Source organism: Zeugodacus cucurbitae, chromosome 5 (genome assembly GCF_028554725.1).
Source record: "Zeugodacus cucurbitae isolate PBARC_wt_2022May chromosome 5, idZeuCucr1.2, whole genome shotgun sequence".
NCBI classification, from domain to species: domain Eukaryota; kingdom Metazoa; phylum Arthropoda; class Insecta; order Diptera; family Tephritidae; genus Zeugodacus; species Zeugodacus cucurbitae.
Genome location: NC_071670.1, coordinates 3897345 through 3920916, shown reverse-complemented (window position 1 = coordinate 3920916; position 23572 = coordinate 3897345). Strand labels below are relative to the sequence as shown.

Here is a 23572-nt window from a genome sequence, read left to right as displayed (position 1 = left end):
CCATAAGTCAAAATTGCATCTCAATAAAATTACGGTTCCGTGATGATCAAGACGAGAATGTTACTCTGAAGGGAAAGTGCTATCTCTCAATGATAACCGAATATTTTTGGCCCGAATTGAACGTGTTATCTCACGAAATGACACTCGGTTGTGCAATTTGGCGCCACTAAACTATTTTTTGTGAGGCTACGTCAAGTCTATGGTCTATGCCAGCAAGCCAGCGACGATTGATGAGCTTCGTACGAATATCGAATGTGGAATTGTAGGAGCATCGGGCGATTGATGCTAGTAAACCATCTTAAAATTGGACTTCTGCAAGCGTGCTTGTGGTGGCCATGCAAAATAAATCGAGTTCCATACATAATGTCATCGAATGTATGCCAAACCGTTTTTATTTTATTAAAAAAAAAACTTTTCTCGCACTCTTATTGAAAACCCCTTTACATATACTTAACTGTATGTATATCGCTCATTTGCATTAATAATAGTTTTCAATTATCTCTTATTTAGCAAATATATGTATAAAAACGCCATAAGTTTATTCAATCTACAAGTGAGCAATATGCATGTATAAACGCTATTATTCTCATTCAATTGCCTTATCAATTCTCGGAATTTTATTTATTAAGCATCAAGTGAGAATTCTCAATATGTCGCTACAGTCGAGCGAATTGAGTGTGTGGCAGTCGGTTAGTAGAATTTTAAAGATCACAATCTCAGCGAGAGCTAATTGCAAACGTCTGAGTTTCATTTTAAATAACAAAACTAATCAAATCCAACAGCTGACCAGGTAACCTCGGCTAATAGGAAACTTTATTTTTACTATGTCTATCAGTACGGTTTTTGTAATTTTTCTGGGAAACAAAAGCTTACTTAATTATTGATAATACGCATGTAACGCGTGTAATCTAGTAAATTTTCAGAGCTTTTGGATATGCCAACATGCATATTGTAGTGTAAAAGTGCAGTAATGTGCGAAAAATTTGCAACGCTGTGTGATAATTTCGATTAATACATTTAAATACAAATTGCTCTGCATAATATAAGAAAGAGAATAATAATAAAATAAAACTAATTACTCATTAATGATACTAATCCGTATCATTCAAAGCAAAATTTATAAATATTTTTAGATTATTCAAATCATTATTTATTTACATGTCATTCCTCATAATTTTTCTCAAAAAATTCGCGCGTTTTTTTAACATTTTCTATATTTTTCATATTCCCCACAGGGTTTTCGGTTTTTATCAATTATTATGAACGGCTTTGTAACAATGGAAGTCGTGAACACTACGAAAAGTGTACATATATGCACATGTAAATACCGGTGATTTTGCAGCGAAAAATACCTTCTATTATAGAACAAAAACAACAGTGATTAATGTATGTTCAACAAAAAAAAGGAAATATGGTTATGAACGCTTTGATGTGGGAGCTCTAACACACACTATGACTGTGTGTTACTTAGCTTAACAAATCTAAAAAGCTTTTGCATAAAACAAAAACACAAAATATCGCCATCTGTGATGAAAGCTTCATATTAGTGGACTTAAAGAACAGCGGCCGTAGTAGTTTGTTATAAGACGAGCAACGCGGTTGTCCAATTATACGCGATAGACACAGCATATTATAGAAGAGCATAGCATAGAAAAAAACATATAATCAGTGAGATGTCGCGACTTCGTTTAATTGTTGTTATTTGCTATATTACAACAATGGCGTTAGGTATACACACTTATAAGGTGCCAAAAGCGAAAATAGTTGTTTACTACCCGAAAGGTTTTCAAGTCTCCATACCAGATGATGAGGACATCACACTATTCGCCTTCCATGGCAAACTCAATGAGGAAATGGACGGTTTGGAAGCGGGTACCTGGTCCAGAGATATTACAAAAGCGAAAAATGGACGTTGGAGATTCCATGCACGCGATGCGAAATTGCGAATTGGTGATACGCTCTACTATTGGACCTATGTGCTAAAAGATGGTTTGGGTTATCGTGAAGATAATGGCGTTTTTGAGGTGCGGGAATATGGAAATCACACTATTGACGACGTGGACGAAACAAAACACACACAGAGTGGAAATGATCGCAGCGGTGGCACGGGTGGAAGTGGCAGCACGAACAACGTAAGCGGTGGTGCTGTTGATAACAATATGATAGGCAGCGCTGCTACGGCTACTAATAACAGTGATACTGACCCTCACGGCGGCGGCTATATTACAACAATGGCGTTAGATATACACACTTATAAGGTGCCAAAAGCGAAAATAGTTGTGTACTATCCGAAAGGTTTTCAAGTCTCCATACCAGATGATGACGGCATCACACTGTTCGCCTTCCATGGCAAACTCAATGAGGAAATGGACGGTTTGGAAGCGGGTACCTGGTCCAGAGATATTACAAAAGCGAAAAATGGACGTTGGAGATTCAATGCACGCGATGCGAAATTGCGAATTGGTGATACGCTCTACTATTGGACCTATGTGCTAAAAGATGGTTTGGGTTATCGTGAAGATAATGGTGTTTTTGAGGTGCGCGAATATGCAAATCACACTATTGACGACGTAGACGAAACAAAACACACACAGAGTGGAAATGATCGCAGCGGTGGCACGGGTGGAAGTGGCAGCACGAACAACGTAAGCGGTGGTGGTGTTGATAACAATATGATAGGCAGCGCTGCTACGGCTACTAATAACGGTGACACTGACCCTAACGTTGGCGGCGTGGGTCTTATTGATGTGCGCATAGATAATTGCAAAGCTTCGCCCTCGTACAAAAATGGTCTACAACAACAATGCGCTAATCAATTGATATTTGTTGATAATTTCTCTGGCACACAATTGAACAAAGAGCAGTGGACCGTTGAAGAGCGTTTCGCCACAAAACCAGATGAGGAGTTCGTGCTATACTTAAATGTGTCGGAAGTGTTGCAAGTGAAGAACGGTATGGTACGAATATACCCCGAACTGACCGCCAGGCATTTTGCACAGCACGATCATCCGTTGCAAATTAAACATGATATAGGATCACGTTGCACCGGGCGTGCGAACAGTGAAGAATGTGTGCGCGATGGCAGCGCAACCAATTACTTATCCATACCGCCTTTCATAGCTGCACAATTCTCGACAAAAGGACACTTCTCCTTCAAATATGGACGCGTTGAGATACGCGCGAAATTGCCACGCGCCAACTGGGTCTTCCCGCAACTGTGGCTGCAGCCGGTGAATGAAAAATATGGCGGCGTTGACTATCAGTCGGGTCAAATGCGCATCGCATTCAGCTATGTAAACGACACACAAATGCAACTCTTCGGTGGTTTGATTGTAAATGCGAATAGCAATTGGCGTTGGAAGAAGCTCTGCAAATTCCCGAATGCGCATCAACACGATTTGGGCAATAACTTTCACCTTTACTCATTGATTTGGACGGAGCAGTCAATTTCGGTAGCAGTTGATAATGTGGAATATTGTAACTTCAATCCGGACATAAGTGGTACGCTGGCAAATTTGAATGAGGACGATGAGGAGTTGCCGAATCGAGATTCACTTAAGAAGGGTAGTAAATTAGCGCCATTCGATCAAGAATTCTATATCACCTTGGGTTATGGTATTGGTGGTCTGAATGATTTCAAGGAGGGTTTGTACGGCTGGCAACCGGAGAAACCGTGGAAGAACGCGGATCCGCATGCCATGGACACGCTGCTGAAGGAAGCGGAAACCAATTTTAATCAATGGTTGGAGTTTGGCGAATTACTCATTGATTACGTAAAGGTTTATGCAATTTAGAGGTTTTGCAGAATAAAATCGATTTCAATGTTTATAAAAACTTGTAACGAATTTTGAATAAATAAAAAAAAAACTAAACATAACATAAAAAATATAAAGTATGAAAAAGAGTAAGTAATATTGTCATATAAAAAGTCAAACTAAAATTTTTGCGAATCTGTTGACAAGAACTTCACAAACTCTAATGGGGAGAGAATCGTATATTTTTTTTATAATTAAATATAATGAGTCGGATGCCATCGATCAGTTCCGCTTTAGTGGTATATTGCTTATTATCTTGGTACACCTTTCTAAACCCAACCATCCCCAGACGTTCTCTATAATATTTAAATCTGGGGAATATGGTAGCCACTCCAGAGTACTAATATTTTGTCTTTGTATCCATGTTCTTGGCTTCACGTAACAGTTGACATTCATAACTTTGAAGTCGTAGATAATTTCCGATTACTTGGGAACCAAAGCGAATAAAAAGGCTAGGTCATGTTGTCCGAATGAACGAAAATACTACTAAAAAGGCTAGGTCATGTTGTCTGAATGAACGAAAATACTACAGCTTTGAAAGTGTTCGATGCAGTACACGCCGGTGGAAGCACAGGATGAGGATGGCCTCCACTTCGTTGGAAAGACAGGTGGAGAGCGACCTAGTTACACTTGGGATTTCCAACTGGCGCCGAATTGCGAAGGAAAAGGGAAAAATGACGCGCTATTATCAATTCGGCTTTTTCTTCGAAAATTAAGCAAAGCAATAATAAATATATAACGGTACTTACAATGCGCTCTATTTTACTATTAGCGAGAGTCTGTCTGTTGATTTAAAAACAACCATAAATATTTCGATTGAGTGCAATAGACAAATTTTTAACAGCAGATAAAGCTGATCCAAAGGGGTGGGACGGGGGTTGGTCTCATCTAATGACGCACAGTCTATGTATAAACCCTAATATTCACATTAATTTGTCTTATCAATTCTCGCAATTTTATTATGCATTAAGTGAGAACCCTCAATTTGTCGCAACAGACGAGCGGTTTGAGTGTGTGCCGGTCAGTTAGTAGATGTTTTAAGATCGCAATCTCAGCGAGAGTCAATGGCAAACACACAGACATATCAAATAATAAAACTAAGCAAATCCAACAGCTGACCAGATCTGAAGTTACCTAATAGGAAATTATATTTTTAGTATGCGAAGGGCATCAATGCATTTTTTGTAATTATTCGGAAACAAAAGCTGTAATGTTCAAAAAAATGCAACGCTCTCTGATAATTTCAATTATTACGTTTAAATACATTCAATTTTCGTAATATAAGAAAGAGAATAATAATACAAATAAACTAAGTCGTCATTAATAGCCTATTCATACACCTCGATTAACCGGCCTTTGCTCGATTAAAACGCTGATTAAGATCGATTTACCATACAAAATAAAAATCTACATAATTTTATAATTGAATTTTAATCGACTTGAAAATGAAATGCAGCTCTGCGACAAAGACCATATTTTAATCACGCTATACGACGGTAGATGTCGCAGCTAAAAATAGCAATAGGCTGATGAAACTTACCAACTTATTATGAAAAACAAAAACAAAAATGTATAGCAGCTGAAGGGTTATCGGGTAGCCGGCAGTGTGAAGCGCAAAAACTGGTTTCTCAATCAAAATTTTAATTGATCAATTAATTTTGGCTGTGTGAAAACGCTATAAGATTATTGCATAAAATAAGAAAATCACGTATTGCGGTATCAATCAAAGAAAAAGTTATAAATATTGTGAGGTCATTTAAATCATTATTTCCTCATAATTGTTCTAAAATATGCGTACGGTTTAAGTTTATAATAAATTTTTCATATTCCCTACAGGGTTTTCGGTTTTTATCAATTATTATGAACGGCTTTGTAACAATGGAAGTCGTGCTGCTACTTTTTTGCACAACACGATAAGTATGTATGTATGCATAAGTAAATACCTGTGATTTTGCAGCGAAAAATACCTACAATTATACTACAAAAACAACCGTGATTAATGTATGATCTACAAAAACAAAAAACACACTAAGAATATGAGTCTGAGCGCTTGGATGTGAGAGCTCTGACACACACTGCGGCTGTTCTTCGTATTCTCTCATTTTTGGGATTTACCATTGGGGAACTGGTTTGTCCGTGTTTTGATTTAGCTTAACAAACCTACAAAGCTTTCGCAAAAAACAAATTATCACCATCTGTGATGAGCGCTTCATATTGCTGGACTTGAAGTTCAGCGGCCGTAGTAGTTTGTTAGAAGACGAACAACGCGGTTGTTCGATTATACGCAGCATATTATAGAAGAGCATAGCATAGCAAGAAACTTAAAAGCAGTGAGATGTCGCGACTTCGTTTAATTGTTGTTATTTGCTACATTACAACAATGGCGTTTGGTATACCAACTTATGAGGTGCCAAAAGCGAAAATACTTGTTTACTATCCGAAAGGTTTTCAAGTCTCCATACCGGATGAGGAGGGCATCACACTATTCGCCTTCCATGGTAAACTCAATGAGGAAATGGAAGGTTTGGAAGCGGGTACCTGGGCCAGAGATATTGTAAAAAAGAAGAATGGACGTTGGACTTTCAACGAACGGAATTCAAAATTGCGAATTGGTGATACGCTCTACTATTGGACCTATGTGATATACAATGGTTTGGGTTACCGTGAAGATGATGGCGTTTTTAAAGTGCGCGAATATGCGAATCACACTATTGACAGCGTGGACGAAACAAAACACACACAGAGTGGAAATGATGGCAGTGGTGGTACGGGTGGAAGTGACAGCACGAACAGCGTAAGCGGTGGTGTTGATAAAGTGATTGGCAGCACTGCTACGACCGCTAATAACGGTGATACTGACCCTCACGGCGGCGGCTATATTACAACAATGACGTTTGGTATACCAACTTATGAGGTGCCAAAAGCGAAAATACTTGTTTACTATCCAAAAGGTTTTCAAGTCTCCATACCGGATGAAGAGGGCATCACACTATTCGCCTTCCATGGTAAACTCAATGAGGAAATGGAAGGTTTGGAAGCGGGTACCTGGGCCAGAGATATTGTCAAAAAGAAGAATGGACGTTGGACTTTCAACGAACGGAATTCAAAATTGCGAATTGGTGATACGCTCTACTATTGGACCTATGTGATATACAATGGTTTGGGTTACCGTGAAGATGATGGCGTTTTTAAAGTGCGCGAATATGCGAATCACACTATTGACAGCGTGGACGAAACAAAACACACACAGAGTGGAAATGATGGCAGTGGTGGTACGGGTGGAAGTGACAGCACGAACAACGTAAGCGGTGGTGCTGTTGATAACAATATGATAGGCAGCGCTGCTACGGCTACTAATAACAGTGATACTGACCCTCACGGCGGCGGCTATATTACAACAATGGCGTTAGATATACACACTTATAAGGTGCCAAAAGCGAAAATAGTTGTGTACTATCCGAAAGGTTTTCAAGTCTCCATACCAGATGATGACGGCATCACACTATTCGCCTTCCATGGCAAACTCAATGAGGAAATGGACGGTTTGGAAGCGGGTACCTGGTCCAGAGATATTACAAAAGCGAAAAATGGACGTTGGAGATTCCATGCACGCGATGCGAAATTGCGAATTGGTGATACGCTCTACTATTGGACCTATGTGCTAAAAGATGGTTTGGGTTATCGTGAAGATAATGGTGTTTTTGAGGTGCGGGAATATGGAAATCACACTATTGACGACGTGGACGAAACAAAACACACACAGAGTGGAAATGATCGCAGCGGTGGCACGGGTGGAAGTGACAGCACGAACAACGTAAGCGGTGGTGCTGTTGATAACAATATGATAGGCAGCGCTGCTACGGCTACTAATAACAGTGATACTGACCCTCACGGCGGCGGCTATATTACAACAATGGCGGTTGGTATACCTACTTATGAGGTGCCAAAAGCGAAAATACTTGTTTACTATCCGAAAGGTTTTCAAGTCTCCATACCGGATGAGGAGGGCATCACACTATTCGCCTTCCATGGTAAACTCAATGAGGAAATGGAAGGTTTGGAAGCGGGTACCTGGGCCAGAGATATTGTCAAAAAGAAGAATGGACGTTGGACTTTCAACGAACGGAATTCAAAATTGCGAATTGGTGATACGCTCTACTATTGGACCTATGTGAGATACAATGGTTTGGGTTACCGTGAAGATAATGGCGTGTTTGAGGTGCGCGAATATGCGAATCACACTATTGACGGCGTGGACGAAACAAAACACACTCAGAGCGGAAATGATGGCAGTGGTGGTACGGGTGGAAGTGGCAGCACGAACAGCGTAAGCGGTGGTGTTGATAAAGTGATTGGCAGCACTGCTACGACCGCTACTAACAGTGACACTGACCCTCACGGCGGCGGCGTTGGTCTCAGTGATGTGGGCAGAGATAACTGCAAAGCTTCGCCCTCTTACAAAAATGGTCTACAACAACAATGCGCTAATCAATTGTTATTTGTTGATAATTTCTCTGGCACACAATTGAACAAAGAGCAGTGGACCATTGAAGAGCGTTTCGCCACAAAACCAGATGAGGAGTTCGTGTTATACTTAAATGTGTCGGAAGTGTTGCAAGTGAAGAACGGTATGGTACGAATATACCCCGAACTGACCGCCAGGCATTTTGCACAACACGATCATCCGTTGCAAATTAAACATGATATAGGATCACGTTGCACCGGGCGTGCGAACAGTGAGGAATGTGTGCGCGATGGCAGCGCAACCAATTACTTATCCATACCGCCTTTCATAGCTGCACAATTCTCGACAAAAGGACACTTCTCCTTCAAATATGGACGCGTTGAGATACGCGCGAAATTGCCACGCGCCAACTGGGTTTTCCCGCAACTTTGGCTGCAGCCGGTGAATGAAAAATATGGCAGCGTTGACTATCAGTCGGGTCAAATGCGCATCGCATTCAGCTATGTAAACGACACACAAATGCAACTCTTCGGTGGTTTGATTGTGAATGCAAATAGCAATTGGCGTTGGAAGAAGCTCTGCGAATTCCCGAATGCGCAGCAGCACGATTTGGGCAATGACTTTCACGTTTACTCATTGATTTGGACGGACCAGTCAATTTCGGTAGCAGTTGATAATGTGGAATATTGTAACTTCAATCCGGACATAAGTGGTACGCTGGCAAATTTGAATGAGGACGATGAGGAGTTGCCGAATCGAGATTCACTTAAGAAGGGTAGTAAATTAGCGCCATTCGATCAAGAATTCTACATCACCTTGGGTTATGGTATCGGTGGTGTGAATGATTTCAAGGAGGGTTTGTACGGCTGGCAACCGGAGAAACCGTGGGAGAATAGGAATCCGCATGCCATGAACACGCTACTGAAGAAGGTTGAGCCAAATTTGAATCAATGGTTGGAGTTTGGCGAATTACTCATTGATTACGTAAAGGTTTATGCAATTTAGAGGTTTTGCAGAATAAAATCGATTTCTATTTTTATAAAAACTTGTAGCGAATTTTGAATAATTTAAAAAAACAATAAACATAAACATTTCTAAAGCATACAGAATCATGAGTGAAAGATGAAATTGAGCATATAGTGAGAGGGCGAGATACATAGAGTAAATGTAATCAAAAGAGTCAAATCAGTGCGAAGAGCAAAACAAAGAGAGCAATGCAAAAAGAGTAAGAAAAAGTATTTATTTAGTAAAAAAAGAATTGAAAAAAAAAAAGCAAAAACAAATCACAACGGCAGCATTATTTAAATGATTACTCAATTTACTAACTGCTGCAAGTGAGTAATGGACATAATTTATCACAAGAAATCAATAAGTAAAGCACATGAACGCAGATATTTACATCAACAGCAAAAAAATCAACGGCAAGTCAAACAACTTGAATTCAATTCACGCACCATTAAGTTAGCTGTGGGTATGTATGAATTCCAGTGAAGTGGCACGGCTGAAGACCGTCACTAACACCGAAGCAAGGTTGATGACTACAACAACAACAAAAGCAACCGAAAGACAGGGAAGACGGCAGCGAAATAAGCAAAATTGCTATAGCTAAATTATTAAATATAATTATATTTGTCAACAACGAAGCCACGAAACGTTTGACGGCGCGTTCGAGCGCGCTGTGAGAAATTTTTATTTATTTATACTTTTTTGTTTTTGTATTTCTAGGTTTACTTTTTGACTTGCGCCGCAGTTGTCATGTGACATGCAACAAATTAAAGTAGACTTTTAGGCGCATGCAAGCGTATAAAGAAAATAGCATTAAAGTGAAGTGACGGCAAAGCGGCAAAGGTATGAGTGTGGAAAATATAAGAGAAAAATATGTGCTGCGTGGCAAACGAGTGGAAGGCAGGCATTTTTGATTTATTATATTTGATGACTTTTTTCCTTGCTTGCATGCTGGGTTGGTTGCAAGGCAGCGTGTAATAAAAATGAAAAATTTTTGTAATTGTGCAGTTACAACACAATTAAGGCTATAAAATTGGCTAAATCGGCGCATATGTAGGACGTAATAATAAATGTAAAATAGAAAATTCTTGAAGCAACAAATTCTTGGGTTTAATCGTGAATGATTACATTTACAATAGTCTCGAGCGTTACATAAAAGTTAAGTGCTTAGAATTGAGGAAATTTTATAATTTATAGTATGTTCAAGAATTTTAGAAGATTTGAGTATTCTACATAGAAGACTTTACTTTTCGAATATTACAGAAAATAACTTTAAAATAACAAAATTTTGAAAAATTAAATTCAATTGCAACAGATTTTGGAATCCCGAAATATTACTGCTAAATACTTTTTTACTGCTATATTGAGACAGCTTTAAAATTTTTCAGGATTAAAATTTGTTAATTTCTGGATCTCTTACATTAGCCTTGATACATTTCGGGATTAAAATTTGTCAGTATTTTATTTTACTTCATATATTTTTTACTGTTATATTAAGACAATCACGGGTTCACCATGGTACATGCGTAACAAAAATATCCATAAAGATGTTGATAATCCTATGGTAAGGAGATAGAGGACAGTAGAAAGAAATATATTTCTAAACTTCGTGAACATCCAAACCCTTTGGCTAATGCTTTGGTACATTCCTGCAATCAAACATGTTTAAAAAGGAGAGATCTACCAGCCTATTAGAGAGCACCGTTCTACCAAAACAGCTCAACCACATTCCTGAGCTTTTTTTTTAGTTGTAAATATATTTAAGATTTTATTACTTATTGTTAGGCTTTAAACAAAGCAGATTCAATAAATAAAGAAATATGTATAAAAAAAAATATTAAGACAGCCCTGAAATTTTTCGGCATTAAAATTTTATAACATCGGAATCGGATCCCGAAATATTTATTATTATCTTATAATATATGTAATATTATTAAAAAGACAAAAATTGTACATTTTTTAGGTTAAAATAGAGTAACAACGCCTAAAGGAATGCAAATATATATTGACTTCAGTCTAAAAACCAAAAATTTTACTATTTTTATTTCCACAGAATTCAAAAATATGATGAAAAAATATACATATGTGGCACACTCATTGTATCTCCGCATGACATCATATAGGGTTTTTGAAGGTTATAAAATTGTTTGCGCCTAAAACTATGCTAAACAAAATAATTATGCGTCAGCTAAGGGAATTGCGGTTAAACTAAAATTGTTGCAGAGTTTGTGCGCACATACCAGGAGGAGCATAACCACAAACAAATCTGTACATTGTTATTATTTTTTGTTTATACGAACTGCGGCATAGTTTGTGGCAATGCGGTAGAAGATAGCATACGCAGATTTTCGAATACAATACTTGGCTAATTTCTTTGCCATACAAACACAAACAAAGAACGCTATATATTGAAAAAAACGGCCATCTCTAACACCATTTGGAGTGTGAGCAGCAATGACTAAGACAAGACAAAATTCGAAATATTTATTGGCTGGCTGTTTTTGGCAAGACAATGAAGGACAACAATGGCGCCGTTGAAAATCGGTAAGCCGCAGCAGTAGGCCATTCACGCACTGTGATACGCACAAACGCCAGATACATACATATGTACATCGACAAAGCGTGTGGAAGGAGGGGCAGATACTAATCTGCTTTTAGGCGCCAGAGCATATTGTAAGACAAATTCCTTTCCGGTACATACATATACATATACATATGTATAAATCACTAAATGTGGCACATATTTGGCCTGAAAAACGATATATAGCCAAAAATATTACCGAATTCAATGAATAGGAGGAGCGAAAACAAATAACATAAAATAAAATAAAAAATGTTAAAATAAAAAAAAAATTAATTGCAAAAATAAAATAAAAAATTGAATTAAAAAAGCGAATTAAAACAAATTATACAAAAAAAATTGTTTTTTCTAAGTTTGAATTAAACTACTGTTTAAACTTTCATACGCCCAGCCGAAAAGAAAAATTAGAATCAAACCTCGGTATAACTCCTACAGCGTGTGATAAGACAAATACTTGGAGAAGTGCTGGAGCAACGAAAGTATGCAGTACATAAAAAAAAATTTAGAATTTAAGAAAACCGAAAATCCGAGACAACTAGCTTTAACTGAACGCTAAATATGTAGGTTGACATGGGATGCTAACGGAAGGCGCCAGATGTCTTGTTTAAGCAGCGATTGTTTAGCTTGGCATTACAAATAAGGAACAGTTAGGTCATATATTTATATGTGAGTGTAGCTGTAGCCGGCTTCAGAGACAAGAGACATTTGCATTTAGATGAGCGAACCAGCGTTCAACTATTAGCTGAAGCATAAACTTGATTGTGGCCAGCGTCACCTATGTACACGTGCGTATGTCACCAAAAATCTACATATGATGGATGGGAAACAAAGCTTAAAATATGCTTAAACAGTGAAAGGTCGGTTGCGCTTGTGTGTAGCCAAGCGACAGGCGGATACTCGGTTTATCTCGTCGGCTCAGTGCGCCTGTAGGCACAAAGAACACCTAACCATATGGAATACACATACACACACTCTGTCAGAAGCTAAGAAATTTTCCCAAAAATCACTCGCTTCACCTACACTTACTCGTGCTGTGCGCGCTGCTCTCAAACACGTGAGTGAGTTGCATACGTTTCCGACTTGTTGTCAAAATATATACATATGTATATGGACTTATGTATGTACAACCTTTCGGTGCATTTTAGTTGCACATTTGCACAAAATTAACGAGGATTACTCAAGAGCAGATAAATAGCGTCAACATGCAGAGTTGCTTAAGGAAGCAATTACTTTTGCATTTACAGGTATTTACGCTCATATGTTAGCCTAAATGTATGCTAACAATTTGTATACTCATATAATATACACAAACACACACACGCGCACATAACAAGCTACTGTCGAGCGGCTTAAATTAATGCACAGTTTCGTGCATCAATTTGTAAATTTTAGCCGTTTTGCAATTGGGTGTGTTTCCGTTGCGGAAACAGACAATAGCCATAGTGATAGCGCCTAAATGTTGGCAGCAATGTCTATATTAAAACAATGCAATATACACAAGCAGTAGTTATATACAAATGTATGTATGTATGTAGTGGTATGTTCACTGACAGCGCCTAAATGTAGGCAATACAGATTTGATTTACATTGATTGTTGCTGTGAGCTGATATTTGTCCAACATATTTTGCTATGAACAAAGTATTCGTTCTAGGCCCAAATTATTTAGTGTTACAAGGTTAAGCGCCTAAAATTATACAATTCTATAAAACGCCTGCAAGTATGCAATGATAATATTTCATATTCACATAAATTCATTTCAAGATTTTATGTTATGAAGCATATAAATGAAATATAAGCTAAATATCATATATATGTTATCTGCAAATAGGAGGAGATTACTATTTAGTTATCTTTATAATTGTAATATATAGATAATTGCAGTTTACAAAATTTACAATTTTTGAATTTTATGTTAAATGCCTCTAGCATACTATACTTGCCGTATATTTTTGGCAAAAAAAATTATTTTTCACAAAATGAATGAATAATTGGCTGTGCTTCGATTATTAGAAAATTTTAGTTAGGTGTAAACGCCCTGTTAGTCACGGCTTTGTTTAGCTTATGTTATCGATTTTCGATAAAAATGTATGCATGTTAATATTTATGCTGATTTGTAAATATTTTGGGCATTGAAGTGCACAAATTTAAATTAAAATACACAAATGCAGTTCTCTATTGAAAAAAAAATATATATATTAAACTATATATGCCCACAAAGCAGGCTACTATTGAAAATGTTATAATATGCAAGAGCATGTAATTGCCCACCAAAGCAGCAAAAATTTGAATTCTTGAGAAAGTGTGTTCTCACAAATCTTAAATCCTTTCAATAGTTGTATTGTAAATATACGACTAAAAGTAAAGAAAATTTTAATTTATTCCACATATTTTCCAAGGCGTAGCTACAGCAAATGCACGTAGCGTAAGTGGGCCAGACCTTCATATGTGGCAATGCACAAGCTAGTATAGCATTTTCACTACAATTATGAAATTTTATGATGCATTGTTACTTTAAGGAAGCGACATTATCATTAAGTGTACACACACACACACACTTAAAAACATACATAAATAGCATAAGCCGTATAAAAGTATGCCGTTAAAAAGGCGATAATAAATATCAGATATGCAAATGCCTTGGAAAAAAGTGACAAGCGATATTAACAATAAACTAAAGAAAAGGCGACACGCATAAAATTATGTGCAAAGTGAAATAACAAAATAAGGAAGGAAAAAATTCAGCACTCATTTTAAACACAAATTACTTAAAGGAAATTGAGTAGCGCATAAAGAAAAAATGCGGGCGAATAGCACCACACGTATGTTTATATGAGTAGCATACTTTTAGGCGCGTAAGCAGATATACACAGCAAACTATAGCATTGTACATACATACAACAGCACAATAGTTGAGTAAAAGCTTTACTTTTTTTGCCATTTGTGAGGCCATTCAGTGTCAGAAATTGTCAAAAGTTCACGCAACACACACACAATTTTTCATTTTTTTTTTTTGTATAAATACATAAGTATGAGAATGTATATGATTTTATGACCTATTATTCCCATTATTTTGATATATTTACAATATATCCTTCACAGCATGCATTGTCAACGTAGACTGTGCTACGGTTTGCTAGTGGGCCGTGTCGACTTTGTGCTTGAACTGAACTCACTGCTATGACTGTGCCATATTTAAATTGAAATTGGCAGTGAAATTGCAATCAATATATTGGAACTGTTTTTGTTTTTCTCTTTTTGCTTCTTTTTTCTGTGTAATCTGTCGTAATTTAGCTGGCGTCGTACTTTTTGTTGTTTCATCAATATATTTATAATAGAGGAAAGAAAGAAATGTGTGGAGGCCTTGGCATCGTCTGAAATCTTTGCTCAGCAATTTCACTATTCATTTAACGATAAACTTGAAAGTGAATGAGATTTTCACATAATTCGTAAGGAGGTAATATAACAATAATTTATAAAAAAAAGTCCCTTATCATTAGTCAATTATCAAAATATTTATACTTATCGATTTTAAATGTGTTATCGATAGCTAAACGTATTCGCCAGAATAAATATTCAATTTATTGCGAGTATTTATTCTTATCGATCTTAAAGATTTTATCGATAGATAATGTTATTCGCCAGAACAAATATTCACTTTATTGCGAATCAAATTACGAAGATTCCATGAAAAAATATATTTCAGTGAATTAAATCGTACTTTTCAACGCACTATCCAAACAGCGTGCGAATAAAGGATGAGGGAAGTCTCTTATTTTCGAAACAAAAACCAGGAAGAAGCGCAGGAAAAACTACAAAACAAAATATGATAAAAGTAAGAGCGTTCTTGTTATTTTATTAAAATATAAAATATGTTTGAATGCAGGAAAAAGAACGTTGAAAAATTAAAATGTAGTGAGTAAGGAGAAAAGAGGTCAACAAAAGGAAGTGACGATAAGAATCAACGAAAAGTAGGCGAAGTCGAAGAGTGTGAACTACAATCGAAGTGAAGTGGACGAATGATGGCGCAGCAGCTTTAAAGAACGTATGTAAAACAGAGAAAACAACTTGGAGGGAAAAAGGCTGCAGAACCAAAGTAAAAATCGAGTTTTAAGGCCACAACAAAGACGACAAAAAAAACAGTTACATAGAAAGTAGTCAACTGTGATAAAATAATGAAGTCAACTATGCGAATACATACAACAACAAAAATGTAAGACAAAAGACAACGCTACAGGCAAGTATAGGTGTCAAAAGTCGCCAATGGCGAGCGGGTGAAACGTATGCAACGAGTTGTGAAGCTGAAAATGGAAAACTGGACAAACGAATAGTAGAAAAAGTGGAGAGTGTGCAAAACAGCAATATGAAAATTTGCAGCGGCTGTAAGGTGCAACTACAATAAAAAATAAAAAAAAAATACATAAAAAAAACATGCAAATAAAGTGCGAAAAACAAATAAAAAACAAGTAAATTCAAGAGTAAAAGTAAATAAATAAACTGAAAATGCGACATAAAAAATCGGTCGACTGTTGGGACTGCAACGCCGAATAAGGAAGCGATGTGTCAGCACAAAAACGTGACAGCAAACGCAGAGAAATAAACATTGAAAATAATGAAAAAAAGTAACGAAAAATAAAAAAAAAATCAAAATAGTATATACAAACGCAGGCAAGAAAAAGCAGCTAGCGCGTAAGACACAACGTGAGTTTGTGGCGACAAATAAAGTGTAAATAAGTCTCGCGCGAATGTAAGAACTTACGGAATTTAAATGAGATGCCGGCCAAGACGCCTACAAGTATGCAATGGCATGAGTAAACGTTTAAATAACATATACGGAAGTGAGAAGTGAAACGCGCGCGGCGACCAAATGGCGGTAGGCCTGCGCCACAAGAATCAAGGCGCAAGCATAATATGGAAAAAATATCAAATTAAAAGCAAAAGCAAAAAAAATAGAAAAACCAAAAATCACAGAAAGAGAATTTATGCGCAACTAAAACTTTCGGATAATTTGCGGTAATCGCAGACGGCCGGTCGATAGGTGGGTGGTTGCGTGTTCTACTGGGGAGATTGTCGTACAGCTGGATGTAATAAGTGAGCAATGTGTATGCCCGCGCGCCCAGCTCATTCGTGCAATTGTGTCAAAGGAAGTGCGATAGTGATGAAGCGGAAATGAAGTCAATGCGACGACGAAAGCGATAAGTGAGGAAAGCAACGAACTCAGCGGTAAAAACAAATATATAAAGCCAAGGAAATATAGATTGGCAACGATTGTGAATTCAAAGAAAAAGGTTTATGTTCAGTTTTCTGAGATTATCGGCATTTTGGAACCTGACTCACGGTAGAAACAGTATTTTTTCTAACTTAGCATCCAGTCTTGTTCGAAATAAGAAAAGCTTTAAAGTTTGTAAAATGTCTTGTAGCATCAAGATCGTCAAGATAACCACACAAAAGCTGAATTGAAACAATCAGCGCCTCTGCAAACTTCCACATCGGCAATCGCGTATAACTGCAACGGTATAAATATAATTAGATATAGTCATTAAATGAGGCAACTGAACCAGAAGAAGTGCATATTAATGCAAGGACGTTGTTAGAAGCTACAACATGAGCGAGGGTGGCAAAGGAAATTGCATTTGTTCATAGCTTTATTGAGTGGTAGTCGAGAGTTGAGCACATTAAGTGCATTAATAAATTAACAGCACAGTCATAACAAACTACATAATAGCAAAATACTAGCTAATAGTATAGTAAGCAGTAACAGGAGCAAGCAGCAGCAAGAGTCGTAAGCATGCTAATAAAAGTTGTGGCAAAATAGTAGTAGTTGTAGCAGTAGTGCTAGAAAAGTGCTATTTTCGAAACTTTTCAATTATTTACTGTAAATCATTGAAGCGAGCAGCGTCAGTTGGTTGAAGCTGAAGTACGTTTATGTATGTCTGCATATAAGTTTGTTCAACTTTTTCTTACACCACACGTAAAGCACATAATTCGATGTGTATATATGTTTTAATGGCAGCACTGAGTTCAACTTCCACGTTCACTGCCAGCATCATGATGATGATTTTGCGCCCCTAGCCTGGCAGCCAATGCACGAAGTCAAGCTAAAACGTCTGCCACTGATTCACTCTCACTCTCCATAGACACACACATACACACAGATGATTTTCCAAACACAACTGCCTTGCCTTCAACATCAAACCATTGGGGATTTTTTAGGATTTGGATTTCAGTAAACTCATTAGGATTTTATTTGTTTGTTTGCACAGCATAAAAGTATTTACTCATATTCAACATTGAGAGCTAACGGCAAGCTGCTATAGAGGCAGTGTAAAAGGGCGCGCGCACGTCGGTACGACGGAAGTACCATAGCCATTTGTGGGTTTAACTGAACGCACACACATATACTACGAACTGTAAAAATGTATTTTTGTATATCCATGTTTGTATTTGCTACGACTGCAAAATTGCATTGCTACTATTTTTAAGCGCGCACAAATATGTACACAAGAAAATGTGCGAAAATGGTTTAATTGCACTTCATACAGTTTCATTAAATTTTAGTGCAAACAATATTGCAACTGATATTGAATCAGTTGTTATTTAAGTAGTTATTTGCAGCAGTAATTAATTTTATAAATAGTCGAAGCTGCGTAGTGCTGCACAATTGCTTGGCCGAAATGCTGCTCTTGTTTATTTTTAAGTATAAATATTTTAAGAATGCACTGTAAAACAAAGTAATTTCTTATTTAAAATGAAATTAAACTAGTTTCAAACACGAAAATACAAATTATGTTGTAACTTTTAATCAGGTGAGAGTATCGATAATCGATAACAATTGAGATGCATGTAAGATAAAGCGGCGTTTACAACATTGTTTACAGTAATTCATTGGAAGTACATAATATTTTATCTAAATTTTGTATCGCATTTTAAATAAATTTGTTACACAAAAAATAATTATTTAATTAATTTAAATATAATAAAAAAACACACGCACATATTATTTTAAATTTAAATTAACACTAAATATGTATAAGCACAATACCTGCGCCACATTTGAGGCATGTAAATGTGTTTGGCCTTTTACCACATTAATTTCCTAGGAATTAATTGTGTGAATAGCAAAAATTTATACACGTACGTATATTTATTTATAGAAAAATCTTGTGAAAATATGAAATGTTTGCCTGAAAGTATATGTATTTGTGTAACAATTACCGGTACATAGTAGCTGCGGTTTTCCTTACTGCCTGCTGTTGTTGCTGCACACCTTTACAGTTTTATCCAAAATTATTATTTTGTGTGTGTAACAAATATGGCTTCGTTGTGTAGCTACGCAGTTGTATTGTATTATTTTTGTTGGTGCTGTTGACGTGGAAATTTTTAATTGCTGTCCTTGTTGAATTATTAAATTCACAATTTATATTTACTTGTTGACTTTTTTATAGCTTTTTAGTATACAATTTATATATTTTTATATTTTATTGTTGTTTTTATGATTTTTACGCTGACTGTAAATTTATTTTTATTTTTACAACTATATTAGTGCTACATTTAACACAATATGCTGTGTGTTTTCATATTCGCTAAAAATGTGGAGATAGTAAGTGTGAACTTGGCGTAGAAATTATGTTAATACAAATTCATTGTAATTATTAGATTATTAATAACAATTATTATTATTTTCTGTAGAGGTATTAAGCTTCACTTCGACATCTAAATAAGTTCTTCTCACTTTAAAAACTAAGTGTGTGTTTAGTCAATAAACCTATTATTGAATTGCTTACTATTTTTCAAATCATTCGCGCTACTATTTTTCTGTTTTTCATGTTTTTTTTTCTTCTAATATTAATCGCCTTATATTCGTTGCGGCCTCCATAAACTGCACATTGTCAAAGTTAATTTATTTTTACCTTGCTACTGTGTTGCTTTCTACCTCTACTCACACACACAGCTAATAACATTAACAGACAAAAAAGTAAAAAAAAAACACAACAAGAACAGAAAATCAGTCACTTGATGGTCATCATATATCTTAAAAGGTCACAACACCTACAATGGTTGGCAGTTTGGGCGAACGTTGACGCTAACAAAGACTAAAACAAAAAAATGTGAATGTGAATGTGAAAAGTAAAATGAGGCTTTAATATAAAGGACAGACGGAATCTTCATAAACGAAGCAAAAATTTAATTAGAATTAATAAGGGGAGACAAAGAAATTTAATTTAGTAAAGGGTTGCATTAGTGCATGCGCTTTAGGCCTAATGATGGCAGCTATCAATTAAACTAGAGATTTGTGTGGATACTTTTATATCGTAAAAAATACGTATATTTTTTCCTCATTTCATGCATGGTAGACATTAGTTGTACGTATTTAAACGTAAACATGAGCAAAAACGTTGCTGCTATCGATTTTCGATACTATCTCCCCACATTTTACGCTGACATCGTACAAGCAGACGACTGTTAGGCACATTATATTGGCAATAAAAGTTGAATAAAATGGAGATAACTCTGTGTACAACATTATTCAAATTTAAATTATCAGATATATATTTGCAAGAAAAAAATTAAAATTTCTCAAGCAACAACTAGTAAACAGACATGGTATTTGAGAATAGAACAAACGGAACTTGACATAAATGCAAAAAAAAAAAAAAAAAAAAAACAAATTGTTACCAAATAACATGGTATACAAACTATGTGAACAAGGTTGGAAATCAAGGAAAATGCGGTCGAAAAATGCCAAATGCCAGTCGTGGTAAATAACAGACAACAGTGGTGCGGGCAAGGCATAAACATAAAAGCAGCAATAGATAATATTTTTAGAAAAGTGGACCAATGGGCGAAAAAGCGACAATAACCTAGAAAGTAGAGAGCAAACAGCAAACTAAAATGCTAGTTGCAAACTAAATCTGCTACAAGTATGTACAACAGGAATGGCGTACCAAAAACCACAGCCACAGCAGCCGCTACCAGGCAGTTATGTGGTATTCCTCGTACATTCATTATTGTTGCAAGATCTTATGTAGCAATTCATGCACATAAAATGTATAGGGTGCATATCTTAGCATACTTTTTGGCTGTGAAGCGTATGAACGCACACATTTAATGTGTATAAAAATGAATTTAAACCAAAAAATGCAACAAGGCAAGGGAATAAGAAAAATTAGTTGTGAATTGTGTAGCAATGACACAGAAGATTTTTCGACTAGTTGCAAGTTAAACGTCATTGAACAGAGTATAAGAATACCACAAACAAATACAACAACCCAATATTCATAATCAACATTATTAAATTTTTAAAGCAAATTTATGTCTATAAAATAAAAGTATAAAAAGTATTATAACACCTACATAAAATTTCAATACTTAACCGTGGCAACAATAACAAGCACACTATATATAGAGAAAAGGCCGTGCTCATTACACAGAAGTTACTTTGGCAAAATTTCAATAGCAATTTATGCATATAACTATGTTGACAACAAAAAAATCAATACCTTCATAAGAATAAATATGAATATATACTATAAGAAAATAATAAACTCAAGTGCCAACAAAACAAAAAGACAATAACTGTATACAGACAACAAGGCTGCATAGAAATGCAGCGGAACGAACCGTTGACAGGAAGTGCACGTGGCTGTTTATAAAAAAAATAAGACGCAGTGATGGCAAAAAAAGAAAGGTATAGAAAATAAATACATCTGTATGTCTACAAGATAATATTAGAAAAATTCGCTTAATTGCATCGATTATATTTTGTGTGTAATTTGCTAATTTTCTAACACAAACTATAAAATGAAATCGTTTTTCATTTAGAGCCCCAACAACATCAGTCACTAACATTTAATGATCACATTAACAATTTCACTGCAATTAATATATGCTTACTAAAACATTATTTATGGTGTGTTCACTGATTTCGTGAATTTAATATTTACATGTTTTAAATAATAAAAAAATATGTTCATAAATACCTCGGTCTATAACCATTGAATCCGTATGGCGCATGGCCACCATTATTCATATTTCCATACATTAGTTATTAATGAAATCCAGCAAAATTAAGTCTTCAAAACAAAACTGAAAAAAAAACACAAGAATAAGTATGAGCAATTCAAAAACGGCGCAATATGTTTTAAATGTATTGAAAGTGAAGAATAAAATAGTTATATACTCAGATGTAATGTGGCGTTGTGGCATGATTAAGGAAAATTAATAAATTTGCAAACCAAATTTTACTAAATGTTCTTTAAATTATTATTTGTACCACTGATAACATAATGGCTATTGCAAAATAGAGGGTCATTCAACTTTCCAACTTATTTTTTTACAAAAACTGTCTGTCTTTACGCACAGCCCTACTGCAGCACTTTTGTTGATTTGCCTAAATTCTTGTCTCACTACACGCACTTTCAACGCCCAACAAACCCCCTCAAGATTTGGCTAAATCTCTATTAGCAGCACAAGCGCAAAATTTAACAATTAATTTTTTTAATATTACTATATATTTTGCAGACACACACAAAACAGCAATGCCAAGGTGCATGCTTTCTAGCAGCGCAAAAACTTCTCCATACAAATTCAATAAACGAACTACTTTTCGGTGTTTTTGACTCGTTGGATTAGCTTCGCTGCTACGATGCTTGGCTGCTGCAGAAAAATGCGTAGCAGAGCAACATACGAAGCAGCGCTGCTATATAAAAGAACTCCCGCATAGAAATAAAACTTTCAAACTGCAGTTAATAAACACTGAAGGCAATTTTTTGTAAAATATGTACAAAAAAACACTATTCAAAATACTACACAGGTGGAATATTGTATATTATATGTATGCAAAATATGTAAACCCGGCCCACGACAGCGTATTGCAGTCGCTGCTAGCGTTCGCCGCATACTTTTCGGCCGCCATGCGACTACACCACACCATATACAATCAGCGCCATTTTACTTTGGCACAAAAAAAATTTAGCAAATTCATTTATTTAACAAATGCAATATTAAACGGGCTATTTATTACTGATTGCTTGCTATAACGCATAAAGTTCACGTATTGTATTGCACCTATATGTACCACTATCTGATAAGCACAGGAAAATTTTTGGTAGAAAATTCAGAATATTTACTTTTACACACCGACGCAGCACGTAAAGAACACTGCTTTCACACCACACACTTCAGAGTTTTGCGCTTAATAGTTTTTATTTTGCAACTATGTGCACGCACTACCGTTTTCTGCAACTGTAGCCACTATTCTATGTATTTATTGAGCTTTTTTTGCACTTTTCTACAAGTTTTCTAGGTTGCTGTTTCACTAAAATAGAGAAAATTTCGCGCGTTAAATGTACGAAATTTTTCTCACAGCCGTCAAAGTGGAACTGACGCAGTCAACTGCGAAAATGTTGCTCGAAAAATTTCCATTTGCTTGAAAGCGTATGTGCGAAAGTGAGATGGCAATAGATGTTGTGAGTTTGGATAAAATCGTTGACATTTGGCGGCGCAGTGTTGCCAGAAATTACAGAAGATTGAATGTATGATTGATGACTGCAGGAATTTAAATGCTTGAACAATAATATAGGATTTTGAAGCGAATAATTGAAATAATTAATATTTTTTAATAAACATAATTTTTTTAGTATTAAAAGATGAATTTAAATTAATTAAAATAATAAATTATATGCATAAGAGATAAATGTGTCAATATA

At 35.9% G+C, this 23572-nt stretch overlaps 4 protein-coding genes across 12 annotated transcripts in view; 3 read left to right on the top strand and 1 right to left on the bottom strand.

The window, feature by feature from the left end:
• LOC105208616 (sex-lethal homolog) overlaps window positions 1–23572 on the bottom strand; it is a 97122-nt gene that overhangs the window by 58510 nt on the left and 15040 nt on the right. For 2 of the 9 annotated variants that reach the window (XM_054231190.1, XM_011178562.3), the window contains exons 1-2: window positions 22994–23277; window positions 21845–21950 (exon numbers count right to left, since the gene is read on the bottom strand). In XM_054231190.1, coding sequence (XP_054087165.1) covers window positions 21845–21906 — 62 coding nt within the window. In that variant the 5' untranslated portion in view covers window positions 21907–21950; window positions 22994–23277. Of the gene's footprint in view, window positions 1–21844; window positions 21951–22993; window positions 23278–23572 lie in introns of those variants that run through there. The other 7 variants (XM_011178564.3, XM_054231194.1, XM_054231192.1 and 4 more) reach the window with 5 other exon arrangements.
• LOC105208613 (uncharacterized) lies at window positions 582–1553 on the top strand. Its single transcript, XM_054231198.1, has 2 exons — window positions 582–790; window positions 1236–1553. Exons 1-2 carry the CDS (start codon window positions 651–653, stop codon window positions 1261–1263), a joined length of 168 nt encoding a protein of 55 aa, XP_054087173.1. The 5' UTR covers window positions 582–650; the 3' UTR covers window positions 1264–1553.
• On the top strand, window positions 1596–3809 carry LOC128921996 (gram-negative bacteria-binding protein 3-like). The gene has a single exon (XM_054231163.1). It carries the CDS (start codon window positions 1674–1676, stop codon window positions 3792–3794), a length of 2121 nt encoding a protein of 706 aa, XP_054087138.1. The 5' UTR covers window positions 1596–1673; the 3' UTR covers window positions 3795–3809.
• Window positions 6000–11120, top strand: LOC128919768 (uncharacterized). The gene has a single exon (XM_054231162.1). It carries the CDS (start codon window positions 6151–6153, stop codon window positions 9283–9285), a length of 3135 nt encoding a protein of 1044 aa, XP_054087137.1. The 5' UTR covers window positions 6000–6150; the 3' UTR covers window positions 9286–11120.